The sequence below is a fragment of the Protopterus annectens genome, chromosome 11.part0 (assembly GCF_019279795.1).
Source record: "Protopterus annectens isolate FY-2018-M chromosome 11.part0, PAN1.0, whole genome shotgun sequence".
In the NCBI taxonomy this organism is placed as follows: Eukaryota; Metazoa; Chordata; order Ceratodontiformes; family Protopteridae; genus Protopterus; species Protopterus annectens.
Window position 1 is genome coordinate 258296019 of NC_056745.1, and position 20835 is coordinate 258316853.

At 42.0% G+C, this 20835-nt stretch overlaps 1 protein-coding gene across 25 annotated transcripts in view; it reads left to right on the forward strand.

The window, feature by feature from the left end:
* The first annotated feature begins 1442 nt into the window (after positions 1–1442).
* The window catches only part of C2CD5 (C2 calcium dependent domain containing 5), a 1731257-nt gene continuing 1711864 nt past the window's right edge, over positions 1443–20835 (forward strand). For 24 of the 25 annotated variants that reach the window (XM_044087723.1, XM_044087713.1, XM_044087716.1 and 21 more), the window contains exon 1: positions 1443–1742. In XM_044087723.1, coding sequence (XP_043943658.1) covers positions 1653–1742 — 90 coding nt within the window. In that variant the 5' untranslated portion in view covers positions 1443–1652. Of the gene's footprint in view, positions 1743–2143; positions 2220–20835 lie in introns of those variants that run through there. The other variant, XM_044087722.1, reaches the window with a different exon arrangement.

Here is a 20835-nt window from a genome sequence, read left to right on the forward strand (position 1 = left end):
GCAGTCATCTGTGAACTTCGTTAGCCAGAGGCCTTCTGTGTTAGCCTGTACTTCAGAGAAGTAGATACCAAACAGGAGAGGTCCCAGGACGGAACCCTGTTGTACTCCACTTGTCACTGCTTTGAGGTCAGATTTGGAGTCTGCAACTTTTACAGTGTGGGTTCTGTCAGTGAGCCAGTTGGCAACCCATCTTGTGACGTAGGGATTTATACCTAGTTCAGTGAGTTTAGCTATAATTCCAGAATGGGGGATGGTGTCGAAAGCCTTGGTGAGGTCAAGATAGGCTGTGTGAGCCACCTTACCCTCATCTATGGCTTTGGTGACTGCCTCAAAGAAGTCGATCAGGTTCAGGAGGCATGATCTACCTTTCACAAACCCAAACTGGGTGAGATCCAGTGTTTGGAGGTTACCAATGTCTTTGTTTATGAGTTCCATGATGATACGTTCCATGGCCTTGCAGACCAGCCTCGTCAGGCTAATAGGTCGATAGTTCCCGGGATCAGTGGTGGCTCCCCCTTTGTGGAGTGGGATAACTGTTGCTGTGCGCCATTCAGTGGGCACAAAGCCTGATGCGAGGCTATTATTGAACATGGTGCTTAAGTGGGGAGCCAGTTTGTTCTGAAGTTCGTGTAAAACGCAGCCTGGGATGTTGACCGGTCCCATGGATGCTGTGTTTTTGGCTTTAGAGAGTGCAGCTTTTACCTGCGTAGTTGTGATTACAGGGACTCTGCATTCTTCCTGTATAGATATGGGCCCTTTAGGGGGTGAGAGGGGGGGTAAAGTTAGCACTGAACCTATCTGCCAGGATGCTGGCAATATCAGTTGGTTCTGTAATTTTCGTGCCTTTGTGCTGTAACTCAGAGCAGATCTGGGTGTTGCCATTGAGATTCTTGACATAGCTATAGAATGCTTTGTGGTTGTCCTTGGAATTAGTGGCGATTTTGTTTTCGTAGCTAGCTTTGGAGGATCTTATAAGGGATCTCAGCTTCTTACTGAGGCTGACCAGGGAGCTCCTCCACTCATGGGATTTTACTCTCTTTTGCAACAGTTTCTTCCTTCTGTTGTACAGTTTGTTTATAGCAGGGGACCACCAGTTTGGCTTCATTTTAGTATACTAACTCCGTGTTTTTGTAAAAGTTTTGTTTGCTTGTAAAAGAAATATAATCCGCTGAGTGTTTACCCTCCACGGGCATGACATTCTCAGTTTAACAAATGCCCACAACTTTTTTCCCCTTTAGTTTTCAGTTTAAAATATTCCTGTACACTATTATGTTGAGGACACAAGCTACGTTCCACGCATTTTTTTTTTACATTTTACAAAACATTTATGACTAAATATTGTAAAGACTGACAGTAAAACAACGTTCTGAAACAGATGGTATCACAAAATATCTCAAAATAAAGCCTACAACTCCGCTGATGCAAAGCAGCCACCGTAGGCAGTCACGTGACCAGACGCCGCAATTGAATTAATATGGTGACAGACGTTCTGGTGGAATGCATGTAGTTAGCAGTGTTTATGCAGAATGGACATTTTTATTTTGATTTCATTTGTTGTTTATATATAGTTAGCCGTACATCAAGTTATGCAATGCAAAACAAGTTAACGCAGTGGGGCTTCTGGGGGACTAGCGAATCACATAATTTCCACCATGCCAGGGAAACTGAAAGTCAGGATTGTGGCTGGACGGCACTTGCCTGTTATGGACAGGGCCAGTGATCTGACTGATGCGTTTGTGGAGGTCTGTGTCCGTTAGATCGCTTTGATTCTTTCCCAGTTTGTCTGCAGTTTAGCCATTAAATGTCAGTGTTAGTATCACGCAGCGTTCGCGTTTTTGTTTTGCTGGAAGTGATTATTGTAGGCAACCTGCAAGGAAATTATACTTTAAATGTCACGTTATTGACATAGTGTACTGATTTGCTATGTAACTGGTTACTTGTGAGGAAGAAAAGGGACACGTGCTGCTGAACAGGGTCACCTGTATGGGGTGGTACTGATTCACTCAGTGTTTCTGTGTGCACATCTAGTAGTTTTCCATTGTGTGCGAGACTTTACGCAACCCGAGTGTGTACTGTGAAGTTATCAAACTTGAAGTTTTGATGTACTGTTAAATAATTGACAGACCTTTCCACATTCCTTTCATAAAGTGACAGACTTGTCAGTTCAGTTTAACAGCCGTGCTGTTTCATATCTAACAGAAAATTGTCACTTCAAAGAGGTGGGAAGGCTTTTGGTATTCATTTTTCTTTTCAGATTGTCCTTCAGTTTTGCATAAAAGCAGTAATTCATTGATAGAAAATGAGAGTACCTATCAGTTTGTATATTTTGCAGGTTAACTAATTCATTCTTGTTCAAATAAATATTTATAAAAAAGCTAAAGTCTGTGGAAAGGAGTTGCATGTTTGGTGTTGCAGTATGCACTCGAGCTGTAAAACTGGGGGTATTGAATAATAGTAAAACCCACAAAGAATTGTTGTACTAGCCTTGGTCATATTGGCTGAAACTGATCCCTTTTTGGAACAACATGAAGTTTAAATAAGCAAAATAAATAAAATAAGTAATAATAGGACCTTCTTGATCTGTGGCAGGAAAAAACGGAAGTAAAGAAATTAAAAGGCTCAGAAGGGATTCTCAACATTAACCACCATCTAGGTGATATTCTAAGGAGAAAAATAAGTTTGATATGATGTTAGCCAGCAATGATGGGTGGAATTTCCCTTTAACTTATGACTGTATTGCTTTTCATGGCACTTAAACAATGGGAAGTAACTGACACCTTTACATTTGAGGCCAGGAAAAAAAGGTCCGCTAACAGAGTAATGGAACAAGCAGTATACAGCGACAAAAATAAATATTTGAAATATACGCAGTTAATATATTGACAAGGAGTTATGACTTGGACAACATGTTATAGTGCAAGTCTCCTGATTCCAAAAGTCAGTGTAAGTGACTTACTTTGGTGTAAGGCCTATCTAAAAACAGGCTTATACTGAGGGCCTGATTGCAAAAGACCTGCTTTCAGTGTAACTTGGTCACTTACACTGAGAGCAAGTCTTTTGCAGTCGAGCCCATTGCATTTTTAACCCAGTTATATAGTGAGCGTGGAGGTGACAGAAATGGAGGTTTGTACAGAAGAGTGAGAAATTTGAGATTAGTATTTATAGTTATGTGAATTTGTTAGTTTAGGTATGATATTTGTATTAATTTGTGGTGAGAAATGGTTATCTTAGTAATATTGGTAGAGTTTAGTAGATAAACACTTCCAGATAGTTGTTAGGTTCTTTAGTGTTTCCTGCAAGTAATTTATGGTTTGATTCTGATCATAGTTCTGAAAGGCTAGAGCTTCATAGCTGAGCAGTGTATACTGAAAGAAGAGAATCTCTGTAATAAATGTTAAATTTTTGCTTTATATGTTGAGTTTTGATTATGTTATCTAAGTTGTGTGTGTGGGTTTTATTTTTTAGGAGATCTGCTGTTAGGCATTTTTTTGAGTGTACAAAATATTATGGATTGTTTAAACTGAGAGATTGTTAGTATGTGTTGAAGTTCCAGACAGTCAATCTTTTGTAGTGCTTTGTAGTGCTGTGTTTCAGAACTTACACTTGTACTTAAATATGTTGTCAATACGTGTAACCCCATATGAACTTCAGGAGGCAATTCTGGGCACATTGTGGGTTCTGTGGACAGCACTCTTGGCTAACACTAAAGAATGAAGCAATACTATTTCATGAACTGTAATCATACCCTGACTTAGGAATGGGTTCCAGTCCTTTCCAGTACTAGAAACCTAAAACATTTGGAGAAATTAAAAAAAGACTACTGAATTTAGAATATTCAGAAAGGTTTGATTGAAGTAGCTCAGCATTTCATCTCAGGGAGCCTTTTAACGGGAGTTAATGACTTCTGGAACTTTAATTGAAAATTGAACCACATTGTATCATATTATTTTATGTTTTGGTTTTAATCCATATTACATATCTGGGGTTCCTTACAGAATTTTATTTTGATTTGTTGTTAGTATCCAGTCAGTTGTGTTTTTTGCCAGATAATTTGTCAGTTTTAGTTAGATCTGAAATTAATTGGTTAAATCCAAAAAGCTTAAAGGTTGATTCTTTTTGCTTGGAGTTTCATTGGGATTATGGTTTGATTTGGGTCAGTCAGTATTTCCATCTCCTTTAATTTTTATGTTTTATCATAGGATAATAAGATTATAGGAGGTTACAAAGCTAACGGCCCTAGAGCTTTTTTTTAAGTTTGGCCATTTATGCCCCAGTTTTCCTAATTAGCAATGATTGTGGACTAGATTAGCTTTGGTATGTGCCTATACCTTGGGGTATCTACAAACTGTCCCTGTCCAAAAGAGCCACATATGTCAAGCCAGGGTGAATTTACCATTTCCCCTCTATTGGTCTAAATTGTGTTTGAATAGGCTTAGGAAAAAGTTCTGTTTCATGTGATTGGGGTATCTGTTCCAGAGAAGGGGTAGTCTCTGAGATATGTAACTGTCCCATGCTTTTTTCTTTATGTCACAGATGAGGTTTAGATCCTTAGTTCGGGTAATTCTCTTGCTGTTTGTTTCACAGGTATATAACAGATCCATCAGGACTGGATTGGAGAATGCCTTGTAGGTTAGGGAGAGATCAGTCCTCAGTAATCTATAGAAGACCAAGTACTAGGGCAGGAGTTTGAGGCAGTCCTCATTAGGACATATTATTTACACCCTGTATTTTTTTAGTGAAGAAACTCTGTGGCCATTCCAGCTGTTGCAAATGCCTGGTCAGATACATACCGAAGGGTGCATTGTACTCTATTATTGATCTAATGAGGGCCGAGTTTAGTAGGACTACAGTCTCCCTAGATCTGGATGCCATGCCCGTACTTGTAAGTTGGGCCACGTAGAATGCTGTTTTTGATCCTATGGATACATGATGATCAAAGTTCAGGTTACTGTCAACCTGAGTTCCCAAGTCTCTTACCACTGTGTATACTCTTAGGCGAGTGTTATTAAGGTTGTAATGTGCAGGGTAGTTGTTTTTTCCAAAGGGTACAGTTATGCATTTTTTTGCTTTGAGTTTTAGCCCATGGTTCTGGCACCAGTTATTTGTCTGTATGAGACCCTCTTGGAAGATATCTACATATTTGGAGGATTCAGTGATTGCACCCAACTTGCATTCATCAGCAGATTTGGTCAGCCAAAGGCCTACTACCTTTGCCTTGACTTCAAAGAAGTATATTCCAAACAGGAGAGGTTCCAGTACCGAGCCCTGTGGGACACAACTAGTAACAGACCTCTTGGTGGAGGTGGATTCCCCCACCCTAACTTCACGTGTCTTATCTGTGAGCCATTTGCCTGTCCATTGGGGGACATAGGGATTTAAGCGTAAATATGTGCGTTTGTCTATAGTACCTGAGTGAGATATTGTGTTAAATGGCTTTACCAGGTCAAAGTAGGCAGTATGTACCATTTTGCCTTTGTCCATGTCTCTAGTGACTTTCTTGAAGAAGTCCACCAAATTTAATAGGCATGACCTGCCCTTGACAAAACTGAACTGGGACTGACCCTGTGTTTAACGAGTTCCTATGTCTTTATTAGGTCCACAACAATTCTTTTTATGGCTTTGTATACAAGATTTGTCAAACTTATGGGTCTGTAGTTCACTGGATCTGTTCATGGTCTGCTTTTGTCTAGAGAAATGACCATTGCAGTCCTCTATTCCCAAGGGGCGAAGCCTGTCTAGAAGCAGTGGTTGAACAGATATTCTAGTGAGCCTGATAGGTCATGTTTCACGCTATTTAGGAGGCATCCTGGGATATTATGAAGATCACTGATGCAGTGTTAGTTCTGGAGAATGCAGTGAGGACCTGTTCTTTGGTGGTAGCTGGGGGAGAAGTGGTAGATGGTATTTCCTGGGGAACTGGGGGTGATGGGTGGGGTGAAATTAGAGGTAAATTTATTGGCCAGCAAATTTGCTATTTCCCCTGGTTCAGTATAGGAAGTTCCATTTACTATTAGTTCAGGATACTGTTGGATGCTTCCATTAAGGTTGTGTACATAACTGGAAAATGCTGTATTGTTATCCTTAGCCTGGGAGGCTATTTTTGCCTCAAGGTTGATGGAACTATTGAGACTGAGAAAGTGTTTTTTATTTATTTATTTTTTTGTCTTTTTTGGCATAACCATTTCTATTTTTGGACAGGATTTTTTTTCTTTTGTTGTACAACCTGTTATACTGGGGATCTTACAAGTTTTTTTTTTTTGTTGAGTTTGTTGTAAGTTTATTTCAGTTTGGTACTGTTATTTTTATGCAGTTTATGCAGTTATTTACAAGCTTGTGCATGTTTTTTGTAAACATTTCTGCAGAGGCCACCACGCTCTCTAGGTTTGAGGGGCTTGGAATTTAGCAATGATATTGAGTAATAGGAGGCAGTTAACCTTGGAAATGTTCTTAAATGTTCTGGGGTTTGCTGTGAGTTCAGCCTTTATATTTATTTCAATTGTAACCACTTTACCATCTAATCTGACTAGTGAGGACATTACTTGGGGGGGGGGTGCAACATTCCCTCATATTTGTGAGTGCCATATCCATGACATTTGCACCTCTAGTTGTTCCAGGTTGTTTGCATTGACAAAATCCATGAATCTTTGAGCCTGAATGTTAGTGGTTGTGTATATATCACAGTTTGTGGTAGGACAGTAGAAATCATCCATGAATATGGTGTTGGGCTGAATTGTGAGTGACTGCACTACATTCAGGTGCATGATATGGTTATTCTGGGTCATAGATGGGGACCTTTAGCCATCAAGGGTATGTACTGGACTTTACCTAAAGTTAGCGGATAAGGAGTAGCTCAAGCATGTTATATTGTTTGACCAGTCTTGAGGTGTGCTTACTTTTTATGCAGATCGATACACTGCCACCTCTTGTCCCTTTTTGTGTAGTAGCTGATCTAAATGTGTGGAAGGCATTACAGCCTTGTACTGCCAAGATTGTCTTGCCTTCTGTGATTTTAAATCATGTCTCTGTAACTGCACAGATGTCACCTCTTTCCAGCATGAGGAGTGCTTTCAGGGGAGTCGAGCTTCTTGTTTTGACTCCTAGTATTGAGTAGTAACACCTTTTAGTTTATGGTTCATAGAATTTACTATGTTGGAAGGTTTATCAGATTGGCATTGGCTGAAAAAGGCACTAGAGGGGTGAGTAATGTTTTGGCCAGTAGTAAAGCCTAATGAGGACAGATGCAGACCATCCCTGGCAAAATAGCATGGTCTGTTATTCATGTCCTTCCAAGGTGCCAAATATTGGACTCCCTCAGAATGACACCAGTAAAAGTGTTAAGGCTTTTCCCGGATAGGGGTCGCCACAGAGGATCACGGTCCACTCTTCATTGGCAGTCGATTTTTATGGTGGCAAGTTGCCAGCCTGGCGCCCAAACTTCACAGAAGGCACACACACTAAACTAATTGTTAAAGGCAATCATTTTCTGTTTATATTGTGGAATCATCCTTGGAGAAAGGTAGACTGCTGCTCAGTGCTAGGCTCATACATGCCTGGGATACATATTCTCAAAGCTGTATCATTTCTCTCTTCATATAGTCGGGGGGGCATACATCTCAGGTCATTAACATCCACTTGGACTGTGACAGAGTTATACTGGTATTTGTGGCTCATGTGTGATCTGGCGGATTCTTGCCCCTGATAGGCAACTGACTGTCACAGTCTCCTTGCTCAGCCTGGTGAGGGGGGCATCAGTGTGTCTCACAATTGAATTTCCAGTGACCAATGTATTTGGTTGTGTGGCAGTTTGCCTTACGGGCTTAAGAGTTTGAGACATTGTGAGATTTGCTTGTGTGTGTGTCCTAGGGAGTGTTGGCTTTGTAGAGTGGTCTGGTGGTTGCTGAGGGCAGCGTATGGGAGGCATTTGAGGTTTGGATAGATTGCATTTAAGAACCTCAGCATATATGAGTTTGTGTCTGATCCATAGTAGGTTAGTTTGTGTGTGTTACTGACAAACAGTTTGGATGGATGAGTGTCTCTATGTGAGTTCTTTGCTTCCAAAGACATAGGGTAATTACATCTTTTCCATACTGTGTCAGTCTGCTTAAAAATTACATGGTTGTAAGTAAACATGAGGCAACTGCTACATTGCATCAGGCTGCTCATTTCCACCAGGCTGCCTACAGAGGCAGTAGGAAAGTGCACATCCATGGCTGTGCATCTTCTCTTTTTGTGATCTATGATGGGAGGTGCAAACACGGTGTTTAGTTGCTGGGCTGGGAGGGGGGAGGTCTTGGATTGATGTAAAACAGCAGTCTTTGGGGTACTGCTTCTCGGCAGATGAGAAAACAGTAGATGTTTTACATGGCAAATTACAACTCTAGGTGCTTGCATCTATACAGGGTACTGCAAATCACTGCTTCACAGCTCAGTACAGGGTATAGGAGATGAGTTACAGAGGAATTCAATCAGTAAACAGTAAAAATGCAGTGTAAATATGTGTATATAAGACTCATCCTGCTACAATTCACAGTTCTCTCACAATGGTTAGTGATACTACAAGAATGAAGATTTCAAAGTAAACGGCAAGCACAAAAATGCAGTAGAAATGTAATAAAAGGGGCTCAGATCCTGCAGCAACTCACAATTCTCCTCCTACTGTGAAGGATACCATAAGTCTAAGGTCCAGACCAAATCAGAAATGCAAACAGTTGGCTTTTGGTTAAAACAAGAACAAAACACAGGAAAGAACAATACACAATTTAGTTTAGCACTGTGAATATTATGGTGTGCACTAGCTGAAATAGTATGATATGAAACAAAGGCTAACTCGAGATGTAAGAATCTAATGGGAGTGCCTTATCAGTTTGTGCTATCTTCGTTCAGTAAAAATAGCACTGGAAGGGGCTTGTAGGTGGGAAGCAGCTAAAAAAAACACAAAGTTTAAAAGCACAACACGATTTGGGTAGGTGGGTGGGGAAAAAAATCAATGCAGACAGCAATTTTAAAGTGGGCACTCTTGGAGCTGAAGAGGAATGTAGGTAGGTGAATACCTTAAATAAGAAAACTTTCACAGCTCCTCCCACTAATTAGCCAGAGCTAATTTCTCTTCAGTCAGTGAATGGAAAAGTAATGTTTTCTAATTGATCCTAGCCAACAGCTTTTAAGACTTCAAGAAAAAAAAAGACAATTTTACTCTTTTTGTTCTGATATGTTGGTATTGCAGTAGAGTGTGGAAACACATATTTGTACTATTTTAAAATGTGTTTATTTTGTTGATAACAAGGAGTATTTCAGATATGTCAAACAGTGGCACATTGGTGGTAGCTGGTTGTTTCTAGTAGGATGCAGTAGTTTATTACAGTCTATCTCATTTTCACACTTGTATTCTGAACATGCTGTAACCTAGTAACAGAATTTCTTCACCTTTTGTTGTGATCCTATACTGTGTGAGAGTGATTGATTGAATGTAGGCTTTGGAATCGAGTTTTATGAGTACTGTCACAATCGAGACTCATAAAATATACTTACAAATCATACAGTGTGTGATATTACATTTATCAGTCAGGTGAACTCCTGCATATTGCATTTCTCCATTTTTCTCTCATTTATTTTTTTGGATTAAGGTTTCCTGTTCATTTAAGTGTGTTGTTTTAATTGTTTAACCTGTCTGTTGAATAGTGCTTTACGTGGGTTAGTTCTTTTTCTCTCAGTGTTTTGCCTTGTGGCTCATTTTCAGCTTTGGTTGTGAAGTAAATTATAATTTCTCTCTCACTTTTTTTGAACAGTGGCAGGTACGTTTTTTTGTTGTAATTATAACAGTTTAAGCTTAGTTTTTTAAATTTATAGCCGAGTTCTGCATTTAGTTTAATATTATATATTTTAGCTGCTCATCCTCTGTTCCATTTTGCCAGTAATACTGGTTTCAGGGTGGACTACTGGTTGCAGTTGCGATTTTCATTCTTTTATTTTAACTTTTTTATTCTGTGTTAATTTTCTTTAATAGGGGCTTGGTTGATTTCTCTGTGTTTTAACTGCATTTTTCAGAACAATGTAAAGCTTTGTTTGTTATTATCTTTTTAATTATTTTTTTACATTCTGAATGGGAGAATTCATGAAAGGTAGCACAACTTGTACACCCTCATGTACACGTTGTGGTAACTTTTTGGCATTCTGCAGTGGCCCTAACACTGTGCTGCACAGTATCCTATCATGAAGGTGTGCTGCACAGTATCCTATCATGAAGGTGTGCAACACCGCATAGGTGTGGCTGCATGCCATTGCTGATTGCACAATGAGACACTCAGTTTGAGTCGTATATTCATGCTGTCACTTCTGGAATCTCCAGGAAGATATCTCCATGTAGAGTGGTTCAAGAGTCACTCTGCCATGTAGATCAGCACAGCTGGCCTCATCACATCACATTACTGATGAGCTACTTAATACCACCGTAGTAGGGGGCTCAGGGAGTGGGGAGCCACTAGACACGAGGCACTGACATCAGTATGGTGATCAGGGGTGGGGGGACCAATAGACACCGGGGATTACTCCATAGTTAAAGGACCACTATGGGCAAATGATGAAAAAAACATATTTTTTATCTTGCCATGATTTACTGCACTTCCCAAAGCTGCCTGTAGCAAAATAAGTACTCATTCCTAATTTTTTTTTTTTTTTACTCTTGTCTACTGTCATGGGGGCAGACATTGTGATTCCTTTGGACAGCTAAATCTGTCCCGTAATGCACAGATTTGTGAGAATAAATAGCCCTACCATTTGCTGTCAGACTAGACTTTCATTCAGTTAGAGTAGAACACCCGAAAAAAATAAAACTGCCAAGTGTGAGAGTCAGCAGCTCGTGTATCATTGACTGGTCTGCACTGAGTTTTACAAATGTTGTTCCTACTGATGTACTACACATTCTCTGCACAAAGCTTGTAAAAGTGTTAACAAATTACTGAGGTAAAAAAAGACTTTTCACAAGGAGCAGTTTTGCAAGTTTCAGTTTCTAGACAAATTACTCTTCCCCTCTCCCCTCCTCCAGTGGACTAGAGTCTCGCATTTCCAGCTTGGCTAAATTCAACTATTTAGTCAGCTTTGCATGATAATACACATCAAACAAATCACAGCCTGGTGTGCCATTAAAACTGTTCCCTCATATGTCTCTTCACTTCTGAAAAGCACTTCCCAGGAATTATTTCTAAAAAAAAAAACAAACAAAGCACGCACATCAGTCCAGAGTTTAGGCCAATCTATCCATTTCTTAAAATGTACACAGTAAAATATTCAATTTGTAATTCATTCTGGCTGCTCACGTGGTTATCTTTGCATAATTATTCTCTTATAGCATAACCTGAATTTAATGCTAAGTTTTACAACAGTTCTCACTTTCTTAACAGTGACCTCTCAAGCCTCTGATGTGACCCAGTACTTTCTGTTACTATGGCTTTATGTAGTTTGTCTTAGTTGTATACTTGCATGTCTCATCTTCTCAGCAACAGACTCCTGGAGAAAACTTCCATATCAGATACTTGTGTTGAAAGAGTGCCAGCAGCTGTAGCAATGATACCACACTCCAAACAGGGCACTCAAACATAGTTCTGATAAACACGGGAAATATATCTGTCTCAATCAAGCAGTGATGAAATCGCTTGGGACTACACTGAGCACAAAAAAACAAAACAAAAAAACAAAAAATACATATATACAGGTGAAAATTGACATATTCATATTACAATATACTGTAAATACATAGATTAATACAAATAGTGCACATATATGTACAATAATACACATATACCATCATTAAAACAAGATACATATAATATCAGTATACTAAGAAAATCAATCTATATACCAAGAAAAAATCCAAAACTTAAGAAAAGAACATAGAAGGAAGGAAAAGGTTTCCTTTATGCTGTCATTAAAATCCCACTCGCATATTAAGTCGGCCGCAATGGCGCAGCGGTTAGCATTGTTGCCTCACAGCAAGAGGCTCTCCGGTTTGATTCTCAGCTAGAGTGCCTTCTGTATGGAGTCTGCATGTCCTCCCTGCTATTGCCTGAACGTTAAAAGACATGCAGGTAGGTATGTGAGTGTGTATGTGCCTTCTCTGAAGGTTGGGCGCCGGGCTGGCAACCCGACACCGTAAAAATCCACTGCCAGTCATAAGCGGACCGGTGATCTGCTGTGGCGACCCCTAACAGGGAAAAGCCGAAAGACTTTTTTTAGACTAAATACAATACCATGTAGCATTGAAATGTGCTGACATGTTATAAGTGTGACAATTCATTATTTACTCATAAAGCAAATGTCAAGTGTAAAAGTCCAAATGGTGGATAAGGAGGATGAGAGGAAGAGTGAGAAAAATGTATTTGTTAGAAGTAATAATTAGGGTAGATATGGGAGGCAGGAGAAAAAAAATGAGTAAAAGCAAAATTACAAGCAAGGGAAACAAAACCAAGGAAAGGAGAGATTCCATAGACAGCAAGATTGTAGCTGTAGACTGACAAGCGGATGGGTAGCAGGTGTCATAAAACTGGGTTTGGAGACAAATGTGGTAACATTGAACAAACATATTTGTCCACATTAACCATGCATGAGTGTTTTGTATGCGTGGTGTAAAAGAACTATAAAGCAAACCTTCACTGACACCTGCTTGCTGCCCTACTGAGGGGGCACTTGTGTAAGTGCAGTGGAATGGCTCTAGTAGGAAGGGATGGAAGCATACCTCTCAACATCTTAGAACAAGAAATCTGGACAAGGCCGTAAATAATGGGGGACAAAGGCAACAAAATAGAGACAATTTTTAAATATTGCACTCACAGACTTAGAAAGTTAATAACAGGTTTTGCATTAGCGTAAATTTTCTTAAGGGTATGAAGTCTGAAATTCAAATGCTTGTCATTTTCTGACTTCTGTGTTCAATGATTTGACAGAAAACTGCATTTTTATGAAAAACAGACAAAAACTGTGGATGTTCTGCAAAAATCTGTACAGTTGAGAGGTATGGATGGGAGTCCTGAACTGATATCCATCAGTTGTTTTCATTTGCCAAAGCCATTACAGCAGTGTTTTGTAGACAGGTGAGAAAAGCCTTAACGTTGACTGGTGTGTTGTGTGGGTGTGGGTAGCTGTGTTTGTGGGGAGTGGAGGTGTGCCTTTGTCAGTGTGGTGTGAATGTTATGCATTATGAAATGGAGAGATTGAGTAAAATTGTGCTCAGTGTAGTCCCTAGCAATTTCATCATTGCTTGACTGAGACATATACATGTCCCTATGTTTGTCAGTACTGTGTCTGAGTGCCCTGTTTGGAGTGTGGTATCACTGCTACAGCTGCTGGTACTTTTTCAATACAAGTATCTGATTTGGAAGTTTTCTCCAGGAGTCTGTTGTTGAGAGGGTGAAAGGCATGCAAGTGTACAACTAAAACAAACTACATAAAGCCATAGTAACAAAGTACTGGGTCACTTGGGTACTGGGCTTGGTAGGTCATTGTTAAGAAACTGAGAACTGTTGTAAAGCTTAGCATTAAATACTGTAAGTTCAGGTTATGCTATAAGAGAATAACTATGCAAAGATAACCACGTGAGCAGACAGAATGCATTACAAATTGAAAGTTTTATGGTGCTGCGGTAGCGTTGTCGCATCACAGTAAGATGCTGTCCAGTTCGATTCTCAGCTAGAGCGTCTTCTGCATGGAGACATGCGTGAATGGGCGTACCTTCGTTGAAGGTTGTGCATCAGGCCTGGCAAGCCTGTACGTAAAAATCAACTGCCAATCATTAGCGGACCGGAGTTCCACTGTGGTGACCCCTAACCGGGAAAAGCCGAAAGAAACAAACAAACTGTGCATATTTTAAGAAATGGATAGATTGGCCTAAACTCTGGAATGATGTGTGTGCTTTTGTTTTTGTTTTTTTGTTTAGAAATAAATCCTGGGAAATGTTATTCAGAAGTGAAGAGACATGTGAGAGAACAGTTTTAGTGGCACACCAGGCTGTGATTTGTTTATATCTATTGTCATGCAAAGCTGACTAAATAGTTGAATATAGCCAAGCTGGAAATGTTAGGCTTTAGCCCACTGGAGGAGGGGAGATGGGAGGGATAACATGGCCAGGAACTGAAACTTGCAAAACTGCTCCTTGTGAAAAGTGCTTTTTAACTCCTTAATTTGTTGATACTTTTTCAAGCTTCTTTCATAGAATGTGTAATATTATTTATATTATTATTATTTATTTCCAATTTGATGACTGGAGAAGTCCACTGGGCCCAGAGAGCTCATTTTCAGTGGAGGCCCGGGTAGAAAAGCTCCAACAGTGCAGAATACAGTAAAGATACAAATTACAAGTAAATACTGTAGAACAGACAGGTATAAAGTAGAAATACAAGCATATTTACAAGTTTGAAGAAATAAGCATATTTACAAGTACAAAGAAAAGTGTTTACAATAATTTATGTAGGATGAAAACTGTAGTAATCAAGAAGTAGATATTAATATGTTTGACGTGCAAGTACATCAGTAGGAACAACATTTGTCAAACTTGGTGCAGTCCAGTCAGTGACACATGAGCTGCAGACTCTCAAACTTGGCAGTTTTTTTTTCAGATGTTCCATTCTAAGTGAATGAAAGTCTAGTCTGACAACAAATGGTAGGGTTATTTATTCTCACAATATGTGCATTATGGGACAGATTTAGCTTTCCAAAGGAATCCTGATGTATGCCCACATCAGGGCAAACAGTAGTAAAAAAAATAAAATAAAATTAGGAATGAGTACTTGTTTTTGCTGCAGGAAGCTTTGGGAGGTGCAGTAAATCATGGCAAGATAAAAAATATATGATCTGATGTTAATCTTAGTTCATTCCTTACTGATGGGTTATCGGTTCCGTCCTCGGAACCGAGCTGGCCAATATCAAGCTCTCGTCCGCCAAAAACTCTCACGCCAAGGTCCTACCAAGAATGCTCTGCTCCCTGTTACCTCAGATCTTGTTTGCCGCGTTGCTGTACAGCCGTGTCAAACCACTCTCTCAGCTAAGTGTCTAATTTTTTGAAAGTTTATATGTTGTTCTTACTCTCAATTTTTCTCAAAAGTTTATTCTAATATTTTCTTACCCTATCGCACACTTTAGACTCTCTCCCTTTAATCTTTTCCCTTTATTACCCTCCTTTCTTACCTTTTGGTAATTCTTACTATCGTTGGTAATCCTTCCTTTTCTCTTTTTACCCTTTTCTGGGTAGCCTTTCTTCTTCCTTTTGGTACTGTTCTTCTTCTCCACACGAGTTATGTCGGATAAGAAAAGTAGCGTTGATTTTAAGCAGTGCAAGGATTGTGGCCGTAAGTTGCTGCTTTCCAATGGCCACGACTTGTGCCTACCGTCTCCCACTTGACTGTGGATCCTCCGTGTGGGATTTGTAAAAATTTCTCTACCAGGAATCTCAATGAGAGGAAGAATAAGTTAATTTTGAAAGGTCTCCTCAAGTCTCCTTTCTCTGAGGCTATTTCTGGGTCAGTGGGCACAACCCCTCCTGTTAAACCACGCAAGAGGCATTCTTCCTCTTCTTCATCGAAGTCACTTCCTTCTTCTCCCTCTGGAGATCGTAGGGAGTCAACTCACAAGAAGGTGAAATTGATTACTACTCCGGCGCTGCCACCTGTGACCCTGTCGGCTCCAGGCTCTGCATGGCCGCAAATGATTCTGACTACAGCCATGTCTCCTTTATTGATACCAGCACCGGAGTTCCCCAGTGCAGACAACACTGGTTCCGACAGCTCTGTCACAACCCTTAACAGCACCATCAATACAGGTTGAGTCCCCTTCGGCACCGTTGGTACAGTCAACTTCGGCTCCAGGTATGACTCTTCTGTACTCCATGGCGCAGACAATTTCAGTACCAACATGTGCTTCGGTGCAGTCCTTCTCGGCACCGTCCTTATTGCCGGTGCAGACATTTTCCACTACAGCACAGTACCCTTTGGGGCAGATCTTTGCCTTTACGGTGCAGACACCTTCAACTATTACGGCACTGACCTCTTCGGTGCAGACTTTTTCCACATCATTTTCTTCGGTGCAGACTTCTTCGGCTCCGGGCTCTGCACCTGTTGAATTAGCAAGGACAAAATATTCCCCTTCACTGGATCCTTTTGCTAGCAGTCAGTATAGTCCTTTTCTAGAAAGGCCAGAATCACCATCAGCTTTCTCCATAAGGTCAACCAAGAGTCTCTCTGAACAGGATGTGTTGCGGCTTGTTGACCAGTTGCTTGTGGTCACAGGTCTCTCTCAACCGTCGAAGTCCACGTTTCATCATTCAGGTGAACGTATATCTCCTCAAACCCCAACGTATATACTCCTTCGACTTCCACTCAAGTCTCGAAGCCTGTTACTCCGACAGCAGCTTCCCTCTCTCTGATTCCAATAGTGGATCTCACTTTGGAACCAGAGTTGTCCTTGTAGCCTTCGGTGCCCTGGGTATCGGGCTCTTCTCAGGCCAGTGGCTGTGCCATTGGGGAGGGCATTCCTGGCTCCACACCGATTTTTTTCTATGGCACCTTCCAGGGATGCTCCCTCACTTACAGTTCACAGTCCTTTTGACTCCTGGTCTGGGGGCGGGCTCGTCGGGGTTGGGGTGTGACCCCGGTTCCAAGGTTGTCGTGCTCTGTTTTGGGCTTCCATCCCTCCTTGGGCAGGTCAGCCTTTCAGGCCATGGAGAGGGTGCTTGCCTCCACTGGCAAAGCTCATTTGTCTGAGTCCTGTCCCCACTCTGTGCCACAGCTGCCACAAGCTTCAACTGCCAGACACCAGGCACAAGAGCCTCAGGTTTCTCCTCCTCAGACCCCCTCTTTGCAGTCTTCCCCAGAACTTCCCACTGAAGAAGTGTCCTGCAAAGCATCATGTAAGAGGAAGCACATGGACTCCACTGAGGAGTCATTGACTGAAGGTATGGATTTTGATGATGGGGAAGGGTCCCCACGGTCACCCTCTTATGAGGTGTCCTTTGGTGACATCCTCGTGATCCTTAGACAGAGGGGTGACTGGAAGCCCTCTAATCCTTCCTCTGAGGAATCTGTATTTCTGCAGGCTTTTCGTGCCTGGCCCCCTACCTCCTGGGTCACCCCACCTGCCAATGAGCTTGTCCAGCTCGTCTTGCAGCACGCATGGAATTCTCCTGACACCCTGGAAGCGATACTTAAGAGATCAGAGAAAATATTATCGCCTCCAGCTGAGCACCGCCATTGGTCAAGAGGTCTTCCAGTAGATGCTATGGTGGTGGCAGCTGCTACTAAGAAGGATTTGGCAGAAGAGAGCCAAACTGTCCATCCGCCCAACAAGGAGTCCCGGGTGATTGACAGATTAGGGAAGCGTGTGTTTGCTTCATTGACCTTCGCCGTAAGTTCTTTGAATTATTTGGCACATTTTACCAGGCTTCAGTGAGATCTTATCAACCAGCTCTCTGAAACCTTGGCAGGAGCTGTTTCTGACGAAGTCTGTGATAATGTGGCTTCTCAGATAGCCAACCTAGAGTCCATTTCCAATTCTTCTCACGCAACGGAAGGGGAGGCTAGATCGGCAGGTGCAGGTATAGTCGCCAGACAACATGCTTGGATGTGCTTTTGCGGACTCCTTTAAGGCTTCCTTCATGAATGCCCCCATAGAAGCCGCTTCTTTGTTTGGCCCTAAAGTCAAGGATATGCTGGCAAGGTGCAAACAAGATGGCAAGACCCTGTCTGCCATTGCTGTCAGACACTCCACTCCTCAGTGATTCTACTCCATAAATCAGAGGAGCAGAAAGATCTGGCACAAGAAATCACAGGGTTATTTCCGGGATGCACGTGCCGAGTTCTCCCTTAGAGGCAGAGGGGGAAACTCCAATGGAAGACGCCCCTTTTGGGGCAGAGGAGGTCCACGAAACTGCGGTTCCAGAGATTCTTTCTCTGGCCAACCCTATCTGACACCCTAGGGTGTCAGAGCGATCTATCAATCAGTCTGTTGACCTTCCAGTGTTCTTTCCTAACCATTCTAACAAGGGAGAGTATTGCCTGACTCCTTGGATGTTCATAGGCAATTACGATTTTATCTGGCTAGAACAAAATCTACCTGTAAATCAGACCAACTGTTTCTGGCTTTTTCTGGACCTAGATGGGGTCATCCTGTATCAAAAGTTTCATTGGCTTCATGGTTGAGAAATTGTATAACCTTTATCTACAACAAAAACAATCTCACCTTGCCTCATAGAGTCAAAGCACATTCTACAAGATCTGTGGCAACTTCAGCAGCTTTCCATGCTAAGGCTTCCCTCTTTGATATTTGCTCAGCTGCAACTTGGGCCAAACCTCATACCTTTATTCTTCATTACACATTGGACTTGGCCTCCAGAGGTAGAGCTTCCCTTGGCTCCATGGTGCTCAGGAATGTCCGGATTCCTCAGAGGAAGATTAACAACATCAGATAAAGAAGTGATGTCTTGGCATAACGTTCCGTCTGTGTTGTTGATCTTCATTCATTCATTACTTCCCACCCTCCGTTCCCCATTCAGAGGTTCTTGGTTGATCTCATGTCCTCCTTTCTTGTAGGTCTGTTATGACCAGAGGTAGCCTCTACTTGCAAACTCAGTCTGAGGTAACAGGGAGCAGAGCATTCTGGGTAGGACCTTGTCTCAAGAGTTTTTGGCTGACGCGAGCTTGATATTGGCCGGCTTGGTTCCGAGGATGAAACCGATAACCCATCATTAATGAATGAATGAATGAATGAAGACCTTGAGTAGCATCTTATCCTCACCAAGAATGATGCCACAATATGAAGACAAGATGATCAATTTCAACAATTGGCTTAAGTGTTGGTGTCATTCAAAGGGGATCCAACGCCTGTCAGCCTGGGATGACATGCTCGACAAGCCACGATGCTTCGCTAGGGACGGCTTGCACCTGTCACCCCTGGGCTTTCGGATATTGGCAAAGGCTCTTGCTACCCCCATAGTGCCTTTTTTAGGCAAGGCTCAAAAGACAAACCCACCTCCATAGGTATCACAAGGGATAAGAAACTAAGAGTAATGCTACTCAATGCCAGAAGTCTAAACCTCAAGATGCATGCACTCAAACTCTCCTTAGCATGGAGAACATCGATATCTGTGCAGTAACAGAAACCTGGTTCAAGGCTCCCGAGAGCACCCCAGCACTACCAGGTTATACCTCATACCATGCTTTTCGCCCCAAAACTTGGACCGAACCACAAAAGGAGGGGAGTATCAATATTCGTCAAAGATACCCACACCTCCAGGTTGGTGGCACAGCACGAAGCATCAGAGACTATCCATGTGCAACTAACTGTGGGTAAAACTGCCTTCCAGTTTATAGCCTGCTACAGACCACCCTCCCAAACACAGGAACCCCACTTGGCCTTCCTGAGAATACTGGAAAATATGAAGGTCTCTCCAAACACCATTATATTGGGCGACTTCAACTACCCAAACATAGACTGGGAGCATTACTCTAGCTCCAACACCCTAGCCCAAAGGTTCCTAGAATTTATAAACTCAAATGCTATGGAACAACTTGTTACCAGTCCCACAAGAGGGAAAACATACTGGACCTGATCATCACCAACATGGGGACACTATGCTCCAGACCAGAAGTGTATCCCTCACTGGTAAGATCAGACCATAAACTAATCTCACTGGATATTCACATCCCGACCCCACCCCTGCCCAGAAAACCACAGTGAAAAACTTCTCTAAAGCAAATTTCACACGCCTCAAAACCGAGGCGAAATCCTTCAAAGCCCCCGGGCCTGTGGAAAATACGGCCCAGACTGCAGAATCCTTTATAAACGCATTCTATGAACACCTTCAGGAATGCATGGATCATGCAATCCCAAATAAAACCAAGACCCAATCCTCCAAAGGCAGACGTCCTGTCTGGTGGACCCCAGCCATAAACAAACTATACAATAGAAGGAGGAAGCTACTACATGATAGAGCAAAATCCCAAAAAGGGAAGGCATCTCTGATCAGTATTAGCAAAAACTACGGGCACTCATAAAATCATCTAAGGCCAGCTTCGAGAGAAAAATTGCACAGGACACTAAGGATAATCACAAGGCTTTCTTTAGTTATGTTAGGAACCTGGGTGGGAATTCCCAGATATGCTCAGAATTAGTCCAAAATGACAAAAAATACACCGAGCCCACAGACATTGCCAACACCCTAGCTGACAGGTTCAGTGCAAACTTCTCCCCCCCCCCCACCAAAAGGGCAAATATCTATCCCAACAGAGTGCTGCCCCCCTGACATCTCAGATGCTCAGGTAAGAGCCGCCCTCTCCAAAGCAAAAAACACAGCATCACTGGGACCAGATGGTGTCCCGGGCTGCGTCCTACATGAACTCCAAGAAGAGCTAAACCCAAACATAAAACTACTGTTCAATCTTAGCCTTACTACAGGATATGTACCCAAAGAGTGGCGTACAGCAACAGTGGTCCCTCTCCACAAAGGTGGTGCCTCAACGGATCCTGGAAACTATTGCCCCATAAGCCTGACTAGCTTGGTCTGCAAAGCTATGGAAAGGATCATCATGGATCTCATAAATAAAGATACTGGGGACCTTTGTTAAGGGCAGATCCTGCCTCTTAAACCTGGTCGATTTCTTTGAAACAGTCACCAAGGCCATTGACGAGGGGAAGGTGGTCCACACAGCCTACCTGGACCTCGCAAAAGCCTTCGATACAATACCCCACTCGGGCATTATAGATAAGCTCACCAGCTTAAATATAAACCCCTATGTCACTAGATGGGTTGCAAACTGGCTCAAGGACAGAACCCACATGGCTAGAATTGCTGGAGCCATG